This window comes from Haemorhous mexicanus, chromosome 11 (genome assembly GCF_027477595.1).
Source record: "Haemorhous mexicanus isolate bHaeMex1 chromosome 11, bHaeMex1.pri, whole genome shotgun sequence".
Lineage (NCBI taxonomy): Eukaryota > Metazoa > Chordata > Aves > Passeriformes > Fringillidae > Haemorhous > Haemorhous mexicanus.
Window position 1 is genome coordinate 10,303,038 of NC_082351.1, and position 17,228 is coordinate 10,320,265.

At 45.0% G+C, this 17,228-nt stretch overlaps 1 protein-coding gene across 1 annotated transcript; it reads left to right on the forward strand.

The window, feature by feature from the left end:
• The first annotated feature begins 4,465 nt into the window (after nt 1-4,465).
• TMEM40 (transmembrane protein 40) lies at nt 4,466-16,268 on the forward strand. The gene is made up of 11 exons (XM_059856384.1): nt 4,466-4,708; nt 7,598-7,654; nt 10,368-10,475; nt 10,972-11,025; nt 11,924-11,959; nt 12,960-12,992; nt 14,360-14,425; nt 14,708-14,779; nt 14,860-14,934; nt 15,592-15,654; nt 16,054-16,268. Exons 2-11 carry the CDS (start codon nt 7,606-7,608, stop codon nt 16,071-16,073), a joined length of 576 nt encoding a protein of 191 aa, XP_059712367.1. The 5' UTR covers nt 4,466-4,708; nt 7,598-7,605; the 3' UTR covers nt 16,074-16,268.
• Nucleotides 16,269-17,228: the final 960 nt, after the last annotated feature.

The window sequence follows — 17,228 nt, forward strand, 5'->3', positions numbered from 1 at the left end:
CACTTTATATCACAGAAGTGTGAAGCCAGTCGTTGACAGAACCTTCTTTTTGGAGGAGGAGAGGATTATTGTTGGGTATATCCTAGACCAAAAGCTTGAGAATAATGTCCTGGGAAATAATGGATAGATCAAACTGTGATTCCCACTCTGATGGGAGCTCTGAGGTTCACCTTGGCTGGGTGATGCCCCAGGCAGTTTGGTCACTGTTGCACAGAGCTGCTGGTTCAGCCCCAGCCCAGCTCTGTGACTCTCCCTGTGTTGCCCTTGTGCCAGCAGGTAACCCACCAGGTAACCAACCCGTGCCTCCTTACCTTTGTAGGCTGTTCTGCTTTGTGGCCTTGCTGTCTCCTGCCAGTTATATTGCTGACAAAGCAGTGGGGGACAGGTCTCAGCCTGCCTTGCTAACAGGGTTACAAAATGGATCCAGGACCAAACCCATCCCACAAAACATTCAGGATTAAATATCGAAATCCTTGGCGTTGCCTGTGTGCTTAAAAGTGCTGAGGAAAAGGGCTTTATCAAGAGGGAGGATCAGCTGAAGCTGGGAGTTGTCCTTCAGGCTCCTGGTGCTTCCCAGGGAGCATCTGTGCTCCCCTGCCCTTGGCTCTGCTTCCATGAGGCACTTCAGCCCTAGTGCTAGACCAGAAGACTGGGGATGGAAACAAAGCCTGGTGAACTGGGAGAACAAGGAAGAGGAGAGGAGCAGATACTGGAGCAGAAATTTTTTTGGAGGTTGCTCATGGAAGCAGTTCTCCAGTTAGGGCAGTGGGTGGGGAGAGTATCCTGGGACCCTGTGTTCGTCCCTGTGCTTGCTGCAGCACTGCTCAGCCAGGCCATGTGGAGGGATAGAGAGAATGCAAGAAAATAGTGCAGAAGGTAGTCTCACACCTGAGGAGTTGCAGCTGTATTAATCACCAAAGATTAGGAACAGGTCTGCCCTTAATAGGCCACAGCTGTGTCCAATAAGAAGAGTGCTACAAAAGAGTGGGTTAGCTGGTTCAGAGTTGGAGTTTGTTGGCTGTGCTGTGAAGGAGGAGTTAGTGCTGTGAGGAGCTGCCCATGAAAAATCACCAAGAAGGTATGGGAGCTTTGCAATAAGATGACGACAAGGCCGGGGCTGGGAAGAGCTCACTGTTCCCTACTTCTGTCAGCCAGCAGCCTGCCCTTTTTGGATTTGTGCTTTGTGTTGGGGCCACACTGTCCATCCTACTGATGGGCCTGGGTTAAAGCAGCCATTCTGTGGCTGGAAGACTGCCCTTGTAGCTGAATTGGAAGGAAGAGCAGCCAGTGCCCCAGAAGGCAGACACCCCCCTCCCTCTCATCCCTCAGAGCCCATTTGTGAGCCAGTAATGTGCTGACCATAATAAAGGGATGTGCTCCCATAATGAGGGAGTTTCCATCATTACCTGCAGCCATTAAGGTCAGTACTGGAAGCAGTCACTCTTCTGCCTTGGGAGCTGTTGATAGCAGCACCTGAGGAGGTCAGTAATCCTCCAAAAGTGAGTGATAACATCCTGGCTTTTGATTTAGCCTGCTCAAACAGGCCTAGTTCTTAAATTTAATGGGCTTTAGCAAAAATTGTTCTGTGTTAATTTAAAATACTAATACAATGAATTATTTATTATGGCATGTAATTCCGCAGAAGGGTACAGAATGAGAAAGAAACTTCCAAAAATCTTAGTAAGGTAGGTGATCTACTCTCATACGATTCCACGAGCTTTCATAGCAAAACCTCAGGCTTTGTCCCAGCCAAAAGGAAACATCTTTCACCTTATTTTCAGCATAACAGGTTGTTACTGGTTCAGTGATGGTCTGGAAGGTTAGGAAGTGGATTGTATTTGCTGCTTCTTGCTTTTCTCTTCTCTCTCAAGTCTCATAGTTTAAAAGCAGAAAGGTAGCTGTAAACTACCTGTAGGCTGCAAAGTACAGCTGGCAGTGAGGCATAATCCCCCTGCACCTACCTATGCCTTACAGGCTCACAACAATTGTTGAAGCAGACTTTATTTAAAGGAAAATAAATAGCAAGTAAGTAAATGCACAGGAGGGAGTAATTTAACCAACCCATTGGATGAAAGTCAGGGTAGGGCAAGAAGAGTCATGAGACTGTTTAAATCTGTCAGAAATGTGGTGACATAATGAGCAATAAGTACTCTATGTTCCATCACTGGGCTCCTCCTACACTCACTTAGCAGTATTTCTACATTTCTCATGCAACCTGCCTGTGTGACAAATCCACACACACATTGCACCCAATTAGTGTCAAGCGTAAGAGCTGCTCTGCCTGTGTCTCACCTCTCTAAACCCCTCCTGGAAACAATTTTCCCAGTGTACAAAGAATAAATCACCATTCTCCTTAATCTCTCAGAGGATGATTCCCAAATAAGGGTCAAGTAAACACATGTAATACATGATAAAGCATTCTAATTCATTAGATAATCTTGTCAGCAGTAGATGCAGCGTATTAGCTGCTTTAAGTGTTCAGTGTTACATGTAATTAAAAATGTCAGGGGAGGTGAGACAAGGCACTTGAATAGGCAATTGTAGAAAAGTAGTGGAATCCCTGGCTTAAAAAACACAAACCTCAATCCTTTCCCCTCTAAAAAAATACCAAAAAACCACAGCAAACACTCAAACAAACTGTTAAAGAAAAATAAATGCACACCTCTTCTAGGAAGTATAACTTACTTTACCTGTGTCCAAGTCATTCCAGAAGCATAAGGAGAGCAGAAGGAGAGAATACAAACCTTCCTGGCGTCCCAGTTGCACCAGGGTCGAACCATTAGCTGAATTTGACAAATGACTTACATGACCACACCTTGTGTAATCAATAGCCACTGTACTATTGGAGTGGCCCAAGGAGTCTCCTTTGCCACTGGCTGTCACTCTTCACATACATTTTCAGGTGACCAAACATCTGCCACCTTGTACTAAGGTGCACTGCAGGAATTTGCCCCATTCTTTCCTACTTTTGTTTCCTTGTGGTGAAGGCTGCCTGGCTCAGAAAGTGTCACCTGCCAGTGAGGGAGCAGCTGTCCTGAACAACAAACAGCCCTGGGGTGGCTCCAGATAACAGTTGTGCTGTAAGATGTGTGTCAGAGTGGATGAGAAGGGCTGGAGGGGAGCACCAATGACCTTACAGTGGGTATAGGATGAGCAAAGCCAGAGGCTCTGTGTTGTCAGCACCCTCTGTGGCTGCTGTGGACAGGTGGTGAGGAGGGCACGTTTCCCTTTGCTGCCACCGGCCCAGCTGCACAGACAGTCCACCTGTGCTGTCCTGGGATGCCCTGAGCAGGAGGGGAGAATGCCTGGCCTTCCACACCCTCATCATGGTGTCCCTGCTTAGCTTTACCAGAGCCCAGGGCCTCTCCCCACAGAGTGGATTCTACGTCCCCAGTGCCCCACTGATGTCCCAGGGAGGCCATACAACTGGGGCTGGGTCTCCAACCTGAGCATGGGCTGTGCTGGAGCAGCCACGGGCAGGAGTGAGGAGACCTGGCTGCTCAGGGCCAATGAGGGCCATTAGTGCCTGAGGCAGGCTGGGAGCTGCACAGCTCTTCTCTGTGTGCCAGTGGGACCGGCCCTTGGCCACATCCCCAGGGCTCAGGGACATGGGAACACACGCCTGCAGTGTGACCTCAGTGGCCTCAGGACAACGGAGCCACTGCCGCTCACCCTGTGAGTCAGGGGAGGCCACGTGAGGCCCCGGCCCTGACGCCTTCTTGCCCTGGGATCCCTGAGCCAGGATCCTGAGCTGCCACACAGCTGTGGAGGTGAGTGCTGGGGAGGGGTTCAGGAGCTTCTTGGGGCCAAGACTGAGGGTGGTTGGGGGCTGCCTGCTGGCTCTTGGTAGTGCTGTGTTATTGGTTGCTGTTTGAGGCACCAAACCACTGTACAGGAAAAGGGTTCTGGTGCTGTGGGGATTACAGGACTTCCCTATAACCTCTCTTACTGACTCAACTGGACTCTTTTTGACTCAACTTCCCCATCTTTTAAATAGTTTTTTCTTTAAAATCCTCACGGCAAGCCCAATGCTTTATGCAAAGAAGAAAGATTTGTTTGCCTTAATTTTACTCAGTCTACAAGCATAAACATTTCTGGCTTCTGATGATTTAATATTCTTCCTTCAGAGCTTTACAGCAACCATAGAGAGGCACAGGGCATGAAAGGAGAAACACAAACTGAGTAATTTCAAATGTTGCACGTCAATGCTTAAGGCAGAGCTGGAAAATGGGCAGCAACCTCCCCAGGGCTCACAGGTGTCGGCTGGCAGCAGTGCAGCCACCGTGTCTGGGCTTGCTGTCAAAGCCAGGGGAGGAAGGAAGTGCTGGAGCTGTGGCAAGGAGTGCATGGGCTGTGCCTGCTCCTTGCTCACCCCCATGGGGCTGGCAGAGCTGGGGAGCTGCCCTTGCTGCGATGACATGCACTTGCTGGGTCTCTCTACATGCCTGTGTTCAAGAAGAGTGAAAAGTCCAAGTTTTGCTCCTTCTCTGTCACATTTCAGCTGCACTTGACAACAGGAAGGCAAGCAGGAGGGTAGCAGAAGTATTACCACAGCCCAAGGAGACTGGAGCAGGAAGGGTTTCAAACAGAACTGGTGTGGATCAGTTTTTGTTGTCTCACAGGAAGAAACTCAGCTATCTCCACGGCCACGGCCCTCTAGGACATCTTCCTGTGGAACCAACTGCTAGGACCAACCTAAGACTTGCAGGTGTGCTTTTAGAAGTTGGTTTGTTTTGATTTGAGAGAAGGGCATTGAGGGACTTTGTCTTTAAAATAAAATTTAGCAGGTTTAGATGTCAGCATATATCTGAAAATATAGGGTGAAAGTAGTTTCAAAGGGAAAAGGTCTGGGATTGTCTGATTTTTGTCATGAAGTTAAAACAATCTTATTTTATTTTATTTGCTTTTTTTTTGTTTTCCCATTGAGCAATTTCCCTCAGATATATTTCATCAGCTAAGCAAAACTTCATGTATGGAAGTTGTTAACCTCACTTTGTAAATCTGACTCTGCACACAAATTTTATTCCAACACATTAAAAAGACCTCACTACAATTAAAATCTGATTTACTGTGAGGAAAGCAAGGTGAGGTCTGTTGTTCATGTCATTCCCCAGTGAGCTCATGGCCAGGCTGAAATGCCTGTTTATCATCATCCTTCTTTCATTATGAGGTATAATCAACTAAGTCACTTTTAAAACATACAATAATTAGGCACCTATACTTATCCTTTGTTTAGATCTGATTTTCTTTCCAGAAAAGCCACAGGGGAATTAATGTGCATAGTCTAAGAGAAATTAGCTACCCAACTTCCTTGGTTAATGTAAATCTTGGTGACTGACTGGGCTGAGCCGTGCTGGAGGCACAGAAAGGGAGATGGGAGCAGATGCTGAGTGCTCCTGGATCCTCTTGTGGCATCCAGGTCTTACCACAGCAGGATACAAAAGTGCATTAGGCAACTCTGTTTCTGTTACTGGAACAGCTGAGCAGTCTGCTGGCTCATTTGGGCCAGCAAATCAGCAGTATTGAAGTAAATCAGTCTGATGGCAGATGAGGATGATGTTGGCAGTGTCTGCCCTGCCTTCAGTGTTGAATCTATTCTTCCTGTGTGCGTGGCAGGACAGGTCAGGTAGTGTCCACTGCTCCCTTTGTCTTTGGGATGATGCAAAGCTGGGATCAGGCAGCTGCTGTGGCAGGTTCCTGTCAGGGGAACAGCAACCTGCCTTAAAATGCCACTGAAAGTGGCCTTCACTAGGTATTAGGAACCCCAAAGACAAACCTCCTGAGTTTCACCTGACAGTAAAATATCAGGATACTTCTAAATTATTATCTGAAATTGAATTAATCAGCTGGAAAAAAATGTTTATGTTGAAGGTACTTTTGTTCCTTTAGCTCTGGTATTTTAACCGTGCAGTCCAGAGAGAGGCCTAAAGGATTTTGGTTAAAAAAGCAACTGTTGCAAGGTCTAAGTTGAGCAAATGGGAAGGCAAGAAAGAGACTTAAAGAGGCAGAAAACCATAGCTGGAGATATGTAAGTGCCTATGAACTTATTCTTGATTGAGTGGCCAAGAACGAGTCTGTCCAGGGTGTGGCGTGCTGGGTTCCTACATTTCCACATCAGCTGATGCTTACCCACAGAGGGGACAGATGCATTTCCTGCATTCCCTATCGGGTGCTCACAGGCTCCCAGCTCCCACAGGGCTGCTGCCACAGCTACAGCAGCAAAGGCTGGATGTAAGTCAGGGAAAGGGGAAGATCTGTAGATATTTTGCATAGATACATCACTGGGAATAATTTCGAAATGTTGTTAAAATGTTGTTCTCTCACGAAACAGTTTGGAGGCAGGTAAGCTGAGTTTTCTGAGCTGAGCCTTTGAAAGTGGTTATGTCATTTTCCGAGAAGTCTTTTGATGTCTGTTTGTGTCTAATTTCCTCTGTCTGAGAACTGATGCCCTAAAAAGTTGTTCTGTTTGAGTGTTTGCTTATGTGTTACAATATTCTTCTGATGATATTAACTGACCTGTTTTGGGTTTTGTATTAGAATATTTTTTGGACTGATATGATGAACCTTAGAGAACTGAAAGTGCTAGTAGGAAAGAAACAGGTTATCCTCTGGAAAATTTGAAGGATATACTTAGTTTTGAAAGTGCTTTATTGGAAGTGTTTTGTTGAATGAATCTAAAAGTCATATTGTAAGAAAATGTGTGGACATATAAACTGTTTTCCTATTGCATACTGCATAGTGGAAACTTTGCTCTAGGCTCCCCAAAACCCTTCTTTTGCATCTCTCAGTACAGCTGTTGGTTACTTGCAATGTTGCACGAGGGGAGATGCATCAGTGCAGAATGCCCAGACCACGTTAGGCAGAGGCAACAGTTCAGAACCACAGCCACTACAAAATGTGCACCATCAGAATATTCCAGCCTCAGCCCAAAACTTCTGTGGCAAGTTTATCAAAACAAAAGGAAGTGCTGAATTTTGGGGATGTCAGAACATTTGTTTATGAGGCAAATACCAGTAATTAGTCTGGAATCAACATTTAAAAATTTGTAGTTCATAAAGCTAAAGTTTATGGAGATTTCCTTTGCATGACAACTTGGGAAGAACAGATGTTGATGTATCAAAGTCTTTTGTGGGACAAGAATTCAGAAGTTTTGTGGGACTTTCCTGGGAACTATTTCTGCTCTTTTTCCTGGCTGATACATTTTAAGTATTAGGATGTAAAAGATACAGGATGATTGTTCTGTTTTGTGGATGGAGCCCAGCCTATTAGGTTACTCACATCTGTGGTAAATGTTTAATTAGGCACCTTGGTAGCTTTACAAAACAGCAATGTGAATGATCAAGTCTGACTTCTTTTTGTTTTACTCATGATGATCAGACTTTTGTTCTTTCCTAATAACCAAAAGCCAGTAGGGCTCACTTGGAGGAGTCAAGAATTGAGTCCCAGGAGGGTAAATGATTCATGATGTGAAATAGAGAAGTGATTTCAAAACTGAAAGGCCCAGAGAGAGACACTGTGTTTGCAGAAAATCAAAGACAGGAAACCAGGAAGGTCAGCGACCTGACTCTAAATGTACTTTTCCCCCCCTTTAAAACAGGCACAGCAATGGAGAATTTGAATGTCCCGATCCCAGATCTTACTGAAGAACAGCAAGGTAAGGGAAGCACACAAAGATCAGAGCTTTGGCTCATGCATGGTGCACAGCAGTGTTTGCCAGGGGTGAGCATGAGTCAATGAAATCTGTTTCCTCTGAAAACACACCCTATCCATCTCTTTGCTTATAAAAGAGAGACCAGCAGTCAATTCCCAGCTCTTCCACAGGTTCCTGTGAGGCTTTGCGCACATGCAAGTGGGAATTTAGGTACATGAAGCAGACTTCACTGTGCATTAAATGCCTGATGAGCAATCTCAGTGCCTTGGTATCCAGTCTTTGGGGTCTTTGTGCCTGTCTGTAAAACAGCATGGTCAGAATAAACACCTGTTAAATAGTTAGGAATACTTTGGGAGCACTTGCCATGCTTCTCTGAGACAACAGCATCACAGAGACATCAGTCATTTGTATGAATTACTGATTGACAGTTGTCTACTGTTTTGTGCCAGACTGAGGTGCTTTATACAATACAGCAGCACTCTCTTTCCTGTGTGCTGTTACTGGGCAGTGTGTTACAGCCTGGTGTCTGTCTCCACACCTGCACCGAGCACCACAGGAACACTGCCATGAACCCCCCCGTCTACTCCTGCACAGTGACAGGTTACCAAAGGAACACTTATCCTTGTTATTTTACTTTTCTCCTATACTCTGGGGAGAGAGAACACAGTCCCACTAGCTGATGTATTGAAATATATTAAAAGGTGTAACAGGGCACTTAGATAAATGAGGTTCAGGCCACTGCTTCTTACTTCACTGCTCTCCATGTTCAAAAATAAATGGCTCTGTATAAATTCCTCAGGATCAGCTCAGGTCACTGTGTTCTAGGCAGGACCGTTGTTAGTCACATTTTGCTCTAAGATACTGCAGCAATTGCATGGCCTTTTTCGGACCCTATAGCTGTATTTCTCCAGCTCTCTGAATAGTTAACTATTGCCTACCATGCTGTTTTTCCCAGTTGAAGGCTCTGCTCCGAGTTGCTGAATGGAGTTTGCATTCTCTTCCCATCTTTGACATTACTTTGTGTAGTAGGGGCAGGGTATTACATTTCCCACAGGGTGGGATGCCCTCATTTGCCCATCAGGGTGTGCTTCTACAGGCTGTGTTTTATTGGAAAGACCACTTGCTTGTTACTTACCTCCATTTCAGTGCCTTAACAGCTCCCTTGAGGCTGTGCTGCCTGCCTGAAAGCCAGAGAGAAGAAAGGAGTCAGGGCAGCAAAGCCCAGAGCTCCAGGCACACTGCAGCTGCAAAAGGCATCCTAAAGAGAACACAGAACTGCCACAACATGGCTTCCTCCATGGCTTTTTCCTTGCAACCAGCATGGTGGCTCTTCTTTACCTTTTGCTGAAGACTTCCAACCCATCTGGGTACAGGCAGCTGCCCAGCTCCAAGGGAAAGGGTGTGTCCTACCTGTCCTCCTGTTAGGTGTAAGTGGGACTTGACAGCAGCTTGTACACTCTGTTATATGCTTGGAAGTGAGTATTAGTGAACAATTTAGCTGTCTGGAAGTGCTATTCAGGGAAGGCAGTTAGGTGTGTTGGTAATGGGAGCCAAAGTTAGTATTTAACTGTAGTTGGACTTGGCTTCTTCTGGGGAAAACCCACCTGTGTTTAGGGAGAGAGCATGTCCTGGGATGATGCTGCCAAAGATGTTTCTCTGACTTGAGAAGGTTTTCCCTGACTTTTTTGCACAGATTGTAAGCCAGCTAGCCAGGACCCCTCTGAGCACTCACAGTGGTAGGAAATCAGCTGAGCCAGTAAAAATATTTGTAGAAATATAATTCCCTAGCAGCACATGTAATACTAAAAGGAATGGACAGGGGATGGCACACAGGGTGCTGAACCTGGCAACAAGATAAAAGAGACTTATTTGCCTGGTTGTGCAGTAAGGAACCAAGGGCAGTTTCACAGGGTCCATAGTCTTTAATACATGACAGAGGAACACTCACTTAAGATGACCCTAAATTTAGTTGGGGACCCTCAAAGACATCCTGTTCCTGCTTCTGCCTTGATTAAACATGTTCCTGAAGGGGAGAGACCTCCCAGCCTGGTGCACAGCCCAGCTTTGGTCATCTCTCAGAGCAGGAAAGTTGGTTACGAGACCCTTGGGCTGTGAGCAGCCTCGAGGAGCTGGAGGAGGTGGAATCCCATCTACCTGCCTGTGCCCAAATCCTGCACCTCCTGATGAAGAGATGCTCAGAGCCCCAGCCCTGAGCACAGAGCTGGGTGTGAAGCTGTTCAGAGTCACTCCTGGCCACAGGAGCCAGCAGCAGTTGGGGTCCTGGCGTGGCCTGGCTCTGAGGGCTGTGCTCCTGTGCCACAAGAGGGAGCTGGAGCCGCGGCGTCGGCACAGGGAGCCCTGGCAGAAGTAGCCCAGGGCAGGGTGAGCCACTCCGCTCCTGCTGAAGCATCGTTCTGCTGCTGCTGCTTCAGGGAGTGGGAAGTTGCACAGGGGTAACATTATGAATAATTAAACACCAGAATATGAAACTTTAGGTGTCTACCACAACCATATAAGAAAGTCTGAACTGTAGTGTATATGATGCTTTCATTTGATGCTTTGTACTACCCTTTGTGTGCCAAAACCACAACTGAAATTAGACAAAGGGTCTGATTTCCTGTCAGGCATCTTTTAATAAAGCATTGGGAAATCTGTAATTGTAAAATAGAAAATGTAGTCACTGATAATGGTTTTTTTCTCTCTTTATTAAAAAAAGATGAAAAATTGAAACTTCTGAAGAGTTTGGAAAGGAATTTTGTATATTCAGAAGAGGACAAAAAGTCTGAAAACTCATCCCAGGAGTCCATGGATGAAGATACACAAGGTAAAGAGGATTTATTTTATTTTTCCTGATACATAATTTAGTCTGACTGTATGTTTTTAAGGATTGACAAAGGAGATGTGGCAATTCTGTAGAGCTCTGAATAAAGTAAGAAATTGTGCAAAAGAAATAATGTAGAAAATTATCAGTACTTAATTCATTATCAGCAAAATAGTAGCTGCCACCCACTCTTGTGGAAGTTTGTTTCAGAAACAGAAATCTGCTGCAAGATTCCTTCCCCAAATAAAAGATTCTAACTTCTCTCTACAGCCCTTTATACAAGTTAATCCATCTTCAGGTTTTGCTGAGTTTCACCTATTCAGCCAGCTTTGAAGGGAGCTGAGAGGCAAAAGCAGCCAACAGAGATCCTTGCATTTCAAAGCCTTGATTTTTACCTTCATATGGTTGTATTATGAGCAAACAACTACAGTGCTGTTGTTTCTGATGCTGCTTGCACATTTTTCTTTACTCTGATGAACAAATACTTTATCCTATCCAGACAGTGATGAGGAGGATTTAGGAAGACAGAAGAGTGAAGGCCAGTTACTTGGAGGTAGGACAAAGTGACAACAGTATTAGCTTTTACTAGAGGCAACCAATATAAACTAAAGAAAGATTATTTTTTGTATTCTTTGCTTTGGCTGTTGAGCAAAGGTATATTAACATGTGTAGATGTAAAAGAAAGACAAGTCAGAATTTGGCTGTAGGAAAGGCATTTCCTACAAGATGAAGCTCAACTAATGCTGACACTCAGCCATGCCCTGTGCTCAGAGTTGAACCAGGAAAGCAGCAAAATCTGCTGTTGTGGGAGGAGTCCTGCTGCCTGGGTCTGCATAGCTGCCACTGAAATGCAGCAAGAGGGTTCTGAAAACATCTGTCACAGCCAATACTTAGAGGCTGCAGTCAGTCCACAGCACTGACTGGAGATGATCAACAAGGGCCACCTTGTTCCTGAGGCTTTTCCTTTCCTACCAAAGGAAAAATGGAAAATAAGTACAATGCAGATGAAGAAAATGTGCTGTGTCGATACACAGAAATACCTATAAAACTATGGATGTATACATGTAAAGCATTAATATTTTAATTAATGTCTTAAACTGAGCTCAGCCCAAATGTAAGAGCAGTTAATTTAGAATTGACATTAGGAGATCTAATCTTTCTCACAGGACTGGGATGGGGTAGGGTAGGATGGGTAGGATGATTCTACCTGAACCATCCTACCCCTCCAGATACTTGGAGAGATGGAATAGGAGGGGGAAAGAATTCAGTCATTTCCCACTTTTTGACTGCATAACCCCCAGCAGAGGCACCCTCTTTAAGGAGTTAAAGTTGGTCTCTTCCTTGTCTCTGTTACACACCCACACTGATTTCAGGGACCTGATGGGCTGGCACTGGCACCAGACACCCTCACTGCAGGTATTAACCTACCGCCTCTCTGTGTCATGTTTTAGGAATACCAGCAGAGGTGGTTCCCTACAGAGATTCAGGTAAGCACTCCTGGGTCACCTCATCCTGCTGGAATGACTATAATTGCAGTGTCTTCTTTCTGACCTGCTGAGACATGAAAAAATAACTCTCAGGCTGTAAATCCCTTGGTTTCCAGTTAGCCTGGTGTTTGGTCTGGGCATGGTGCAAACATTCTGTTGCAAGGCTGTGGTAGTGCCTGGCTGACAGCAGGTGATTTGTACCAGGTGCAAGTGGTTCTGGCAGATTAACCCATTTTTGTAGATCTGCCAGGCTCTCACATGATCACCTCATAGCAGTCATTCTTTAGGGGAAAACCCAGCAGTTCTGTTGGACAAGCATTCCCTGAAGCCCTCTGTCTCCTGCTGAGCAGGGGTGCAAGGCTGGAGGGACCTGGAATCTGCTTTCTGCAAGCAGTGATGCTTGGCTCTGAATGCACAGTATTCCCAGCAGGAGGTACCAGGTGAAAGCCAGATGTCAGGCAAAGAGCAACAGTGCCAGGCAAGAGGCTTGCACAGACAGGCAGTGTGAAAGCAGACTTCCTCCCACCAGACACTGCTGCACAGCCCCAGAATGTTTGTAAAAGTCCACAGCAGGAAATTGCCAACAGCTTAATTGCATTACTGAACTCATCCCTCCTGTGCCGAGGCCAAGGCCACAGGATGAGTTAGGAGAGGCAGGCAGCCCAGTGGGAGCAGCCTTTGGAGAGGACATCTGCTCAACTTCTGTGCAGTGGAAAGTTACAAATTGCAGCATAATCCCTTGGGGAGGTTTTTGAGTTACCTATCCCCAAGGAGCCCCAGGAACACCAGGGCAGAGGGACCCATTGCAGGGCCTTATTCTCCCCACACTGCCAGGTGCAGAAAGGGTCATGGTACTTTTCCCTTGGTGTTTGGCCTCTCTACCACTCACCCCAGTTTTGTTGCAGATAGGTGATTACTCACTGTGCTTCTTGGTGCTGAGTGTGGTGGGAAGCTCTGTATTTGTTTTTTTTCCATCAGAAGTAACTATATTTCTTTTCAGAGATTGCCAGAAGAGAGGATTCAGATGTAGATGGTGAGTACAAACATGCAAATAAAGAAGTTTATTTTGTGGGTGTTCTTTCAGGAATATTGCTTAGTGTGATGAGGGCAGTACCAGCTTCTTGATGCCTAGAGACTGTCTAATCAAAAAGTAGAAGGTTGAAAACAGGTAATAAGATGGAATGCTTTAACAGAAAAAATACTGTGCAAGTCATTCCATGATGCCAAGTTACAGTGGGACTGTTGCATTTAGGAAGTAGAGTAATCTGTCACAGGACAGACACTTGCCAAGTGTGAATTGATGTTCTGCTAAATTCTTTATCTATAGATAATTCATAGAACTGCACAGAGTTGTATCTGTGAGTCAGAATAATGCAATACTGTGGTATTAATAAGAAAATAATTGAGTTTGCCCCCAAACCAGAATGTGATCAATCCAGACTGCTCAAAGAGGCAAAAATCTGATGCCTGTATCAGGTGACCCAGAGAGAGTTTCTGTTCAAGGTTTAGTTGTTCTGTGGTTCAAAAGCACCACAGCAAAAGTCTACAGCTCTTGTAAAGGGCCCTTCCAGTACTCACCTGTTCCATCTTAAGACAAAATTCCTGCCAGGCAGAGGTTGCCCAGTATAGGGGGGATCAGCATCTGGACCTTGTTCTGAATCAACTCCCAAAGGTTTGTGTGCAGGAGATGCCTCTGGGGCTGCTCAAGCCACCAACAAAGAGAAAAGGAAAAAAACTGCTGCTTTAAACCTGTTGTTGAAGAGATGGTAAAAGACTCAGCTCTTTCTGGCAATACTGGTGGAGAAAAGAGAATTTGGCAACTCTGCTCATGACAAAGAGCAAACTGCTCTGTGTTTAAACCTCTAAAATACCTCATTTGTTACTATGTTCCTTTTTCTCTAAGCCAGTGTAGCTGCAGGAGACACATTTCAGCAGCAGGTCTCATTTTGGGAGGTGCAGAAGTACTTGGTGTCAGGTGTTAGTAGAGGGCTGGTTCTCACACCCTCTGTAATGAAGGGGATCTTTTTACTGTGGGTGTGGTTTTGCAAAGCACCAGGGATCAAACTGAAGCTCCCTTGTACTCTGGCTTTACTCCCCCACTGTCATTCTGAGACTATGGCTTGTCCCAGAAGAGGCAGAAAAGACCCAGAGTGCTTTAAAACAATTCAGTATTGTTAGTACAGCCATCTGGTTATACTTTTTAAAATTCATTTTTAAACCCATGCTCTTTGGAGTGATTTTAAAATTGCTAATTTGATCTTTCTGAAGGGTTTGCAGACCAACAAACGGTTTTACATATATTCTGCTCTGACAATCTGTTTCAGATAGAAAAAGTGAAATAAACTTTAAACTCCTTAATTTCACAGTTCCATGGTAATAAAAGACTTCTCTTTTTTGTAGCATATGAGAAGGAGACCACTCACCCCCCTCAGTGCACAGTACGGTGGATGGGCATACGGAAGGATGGTAATTGATTTCTTAAATCAAGTTGATGTCAGACCTGTTGAACCTTAGTCCAAGAATAAGATCTCTGGTTCAAAAAAACTTTATTCTTCCAACATGAGTGCTTTGTTGAAGTGCATCAAGGCTTCATGATGAAAATCATCGAGGCTTCTCACAATGTTGAGCCTAGTCCCTGAGAAATCTCAGGGAAATTGATTTAATTCCATGAGTGATACTCTGTACCTAAAGGTGAATTTGGAAGGGCCATGGCTGTAGTTGTGACCTAATCTTCCCTCTCAATTTCAGATGAATTCTTTCATTTTGTCATTCTTTGCTTTGCAATTGGAGCTTTACTAGTTTGCTACTACTACCACAAAGGTAAGGCAAGATTCAATAGAAGGATGTATCATTGCACTGTAGAAAAATGAACAAAGCTAACATTTATATTGTTGCTTTAGATTGGATAATTTCTCTTGGGATTGGTTTAATCACCTTTGCTTCCCTGGAAACCACTGGGATATACTTTGGTCTAGGTAAGTGTCCCTCCAGCAGCAGCTGTGTCCCTGCACTAAGGATAAGGTCAACAGTTGCCACAGCCCATGAAACTGCCAGGGTTGAGATTCTGTAACTCACCATGAAACTCCCCTAACATCTCCCAATTACAGAGGGGATTCAGACAAGCGGCCTTAATGCTACTGAAGGGAGAGGTTGACTCATTTTTCCTTCTCAGTGATCACAAGACCCTGAGTCACCTCTTCTGCAGCAATGGCCGAATGCTGCGTTGCCATGACAACCTGTAATTTTAGCAGCAAGGCCTGTCTTCCCAGATCCACTGGATAAGATGCTGTGCATCCTGGCTGCCATGCATTCCCCTGGGACTGAGGATGAGCTTGGGGCAGCAGCTATGGAAATATTAAAACCTGTGCATTTTGACAATCCCTAAGGATAGTATAGGAGTGCTGCCACCAGCATCAAGTTATGGCTCCCCATCTAAGAACTTGTCTCCTCTGTAATCTCATGTTAATAGGGTGGGAGATTGTGGATGGTTCTCTCATGATTCAGCCTGATCTTTCTTATTAATGATATTGAAGATGTGCTTGTTTAAACAAGTGTCAGTGTTTGGGTTTTGCCATTTTTTACTTTTTTTATGTTTTATGTTGCTTATCTTTTATGTTTGTTTTCACACCCAGTGTACCGAATTCGGAGTGTCCTTGACAGCTTTGTTCCTCTGATTGACAAATTCAGGCCAAGAGGTAACAGTGCTCTTTTTCCTGACAGCATGTCTTCCCTGGACCAATTTCCCATCTTACTGCCTTAAAAAAAAGGAGTATTTTATTACAGTTCATTACAGCTGCTTGGGTTTGAAAATTAATTAGTCTTGACTCTTTCCCTGTGGCAGAACATTTTCGCATTTTTAATACTCCACCCTGACTGGGATATTATTTCCTGGCAGTGTATGTGTAAGAATTCTGTAGCTTAAATAAAAATTAGGGGGTGGAGGAGTCTTTACTTGTTGAGTCTTCAGACAGACTCCTGGTTCATGTTTATCCATGTTTAGGGACACGAAACACAAAGCATACTGAAAAGCTGCATGGATACAGTGCAATCTGAACATAGCAGTCCTGACAGCTGTCTCTCTCTTCATTCCACAGGCATGAGGAAAGCTGCCTAGGAGGAGTATTTCAGGAGAGTTCCCCAAACCTGGCTGTCCAAATTTCCAGTACTAAAGGAACTGCTTTGTGAGGTGAACCTAACAACCAAATGGCCAATGTGAAATACTGAAATGTGAAACCTCTGAAAAACATGACTCCTTTCCCTCCAAAATAAACCTGAAACTGGGGTACAGGGCCCCACTCTGGATTCCAAAGTGGTTTGGGCCTCAGCAGAGCTTGGAAGACAATGGAGATGTAGCTTTGTGTTCAGTTCCAGTGAAATACAAACACAGTCACCTTCCCTGCCCCGGGCAGCCATGTGGTGGTGACTTATTTAACAAACCACGCCAGTCTGCCTATGGTGTACCAGAACCAACAGACCAATGGCCTGTGCTGGTTCTGGCTTAGAGTCTGGCTGTTTCTGTAGGGATTCTGGCCTCCTCCTCCTCCTCCCCCCAGTGCTGCCCAGAGCAGGCAGAGGCCAGCCCTGCTGTCCCAGCTGAGCCCCGTGGTGCTGGTGCTGGGGCTGATGAATCAATTGTGGCAGATCTTGGAGCAGTGGGCGGGCAGTGGTTTCACCCGAGGAGAGCTGGGGTGATTTACAGGCACTGACAGAGTGCTGCAGTAATGAGATTATTATTAACAACAGCAGATTTCATCTTTTCTCAGGGCAAAAACAAAGTGTTTGATTGGACTCATCCCCTAACCTTTTTCTTTCTTTGAGTAAAATAAACATGAAACTTTAACATTATAGGATATGTTACACATTGAAAGAACGTAGGGCTACTGCAATCATAGGAAGACTGCAACAAAACTACATTTTAAGTAAAAATGTTGAGGTCTTCATACCCACAGAACGATGACGGCAACCAGTTGAAAAGAAAAAGCCATGGACGCGGACTTTAAAGGAAATGTAAATCTGAAAGCTGTAAAGCCAAACAGCTCAGAGTTTTACAGGAACAATTTCAAGCCTTGCTCAGAAAATTAGAAAGGTTACTTTTTGTTGTATGTAATTTGAAGCACCAGTGTCAGTCACTCTTGCCTGCAGTTCCAGCTGCACTGCCAGAAACACCAACAGTTGCACTCAGGCCTGCACCAACACAGCACAGCTGCCACCCAATGCCTCAAGGGCTAAATTGTGCAAGAAGGATGAATTAAATTATTTCATAGTATTT

Bases quoted from the DNA above. Each gene is read 5' to 3' on its own strand.
- TMEM40 (XM_059856384.1), top strand. From the start codon at position 7,606: ATGGAGAATTTGAATGTCCCGATCCCAGATCTTACTGAAGAACAGCAA. The intron at 7,655-10,367 runs GTAAGGGAAGCA...TATTAAAAAAAG, and splicing joins TCTTACTGAAGAACAGCAAG to ATGAAAAATTGAAACTTCTG. The intron at 15,655-16,053 runs GTAACAGTGCTC...TTCATTCCACAG, and splicing joins TGACAAATTCAGGCCAAGAG to GCATGAGGAAAGCTGCCTAG.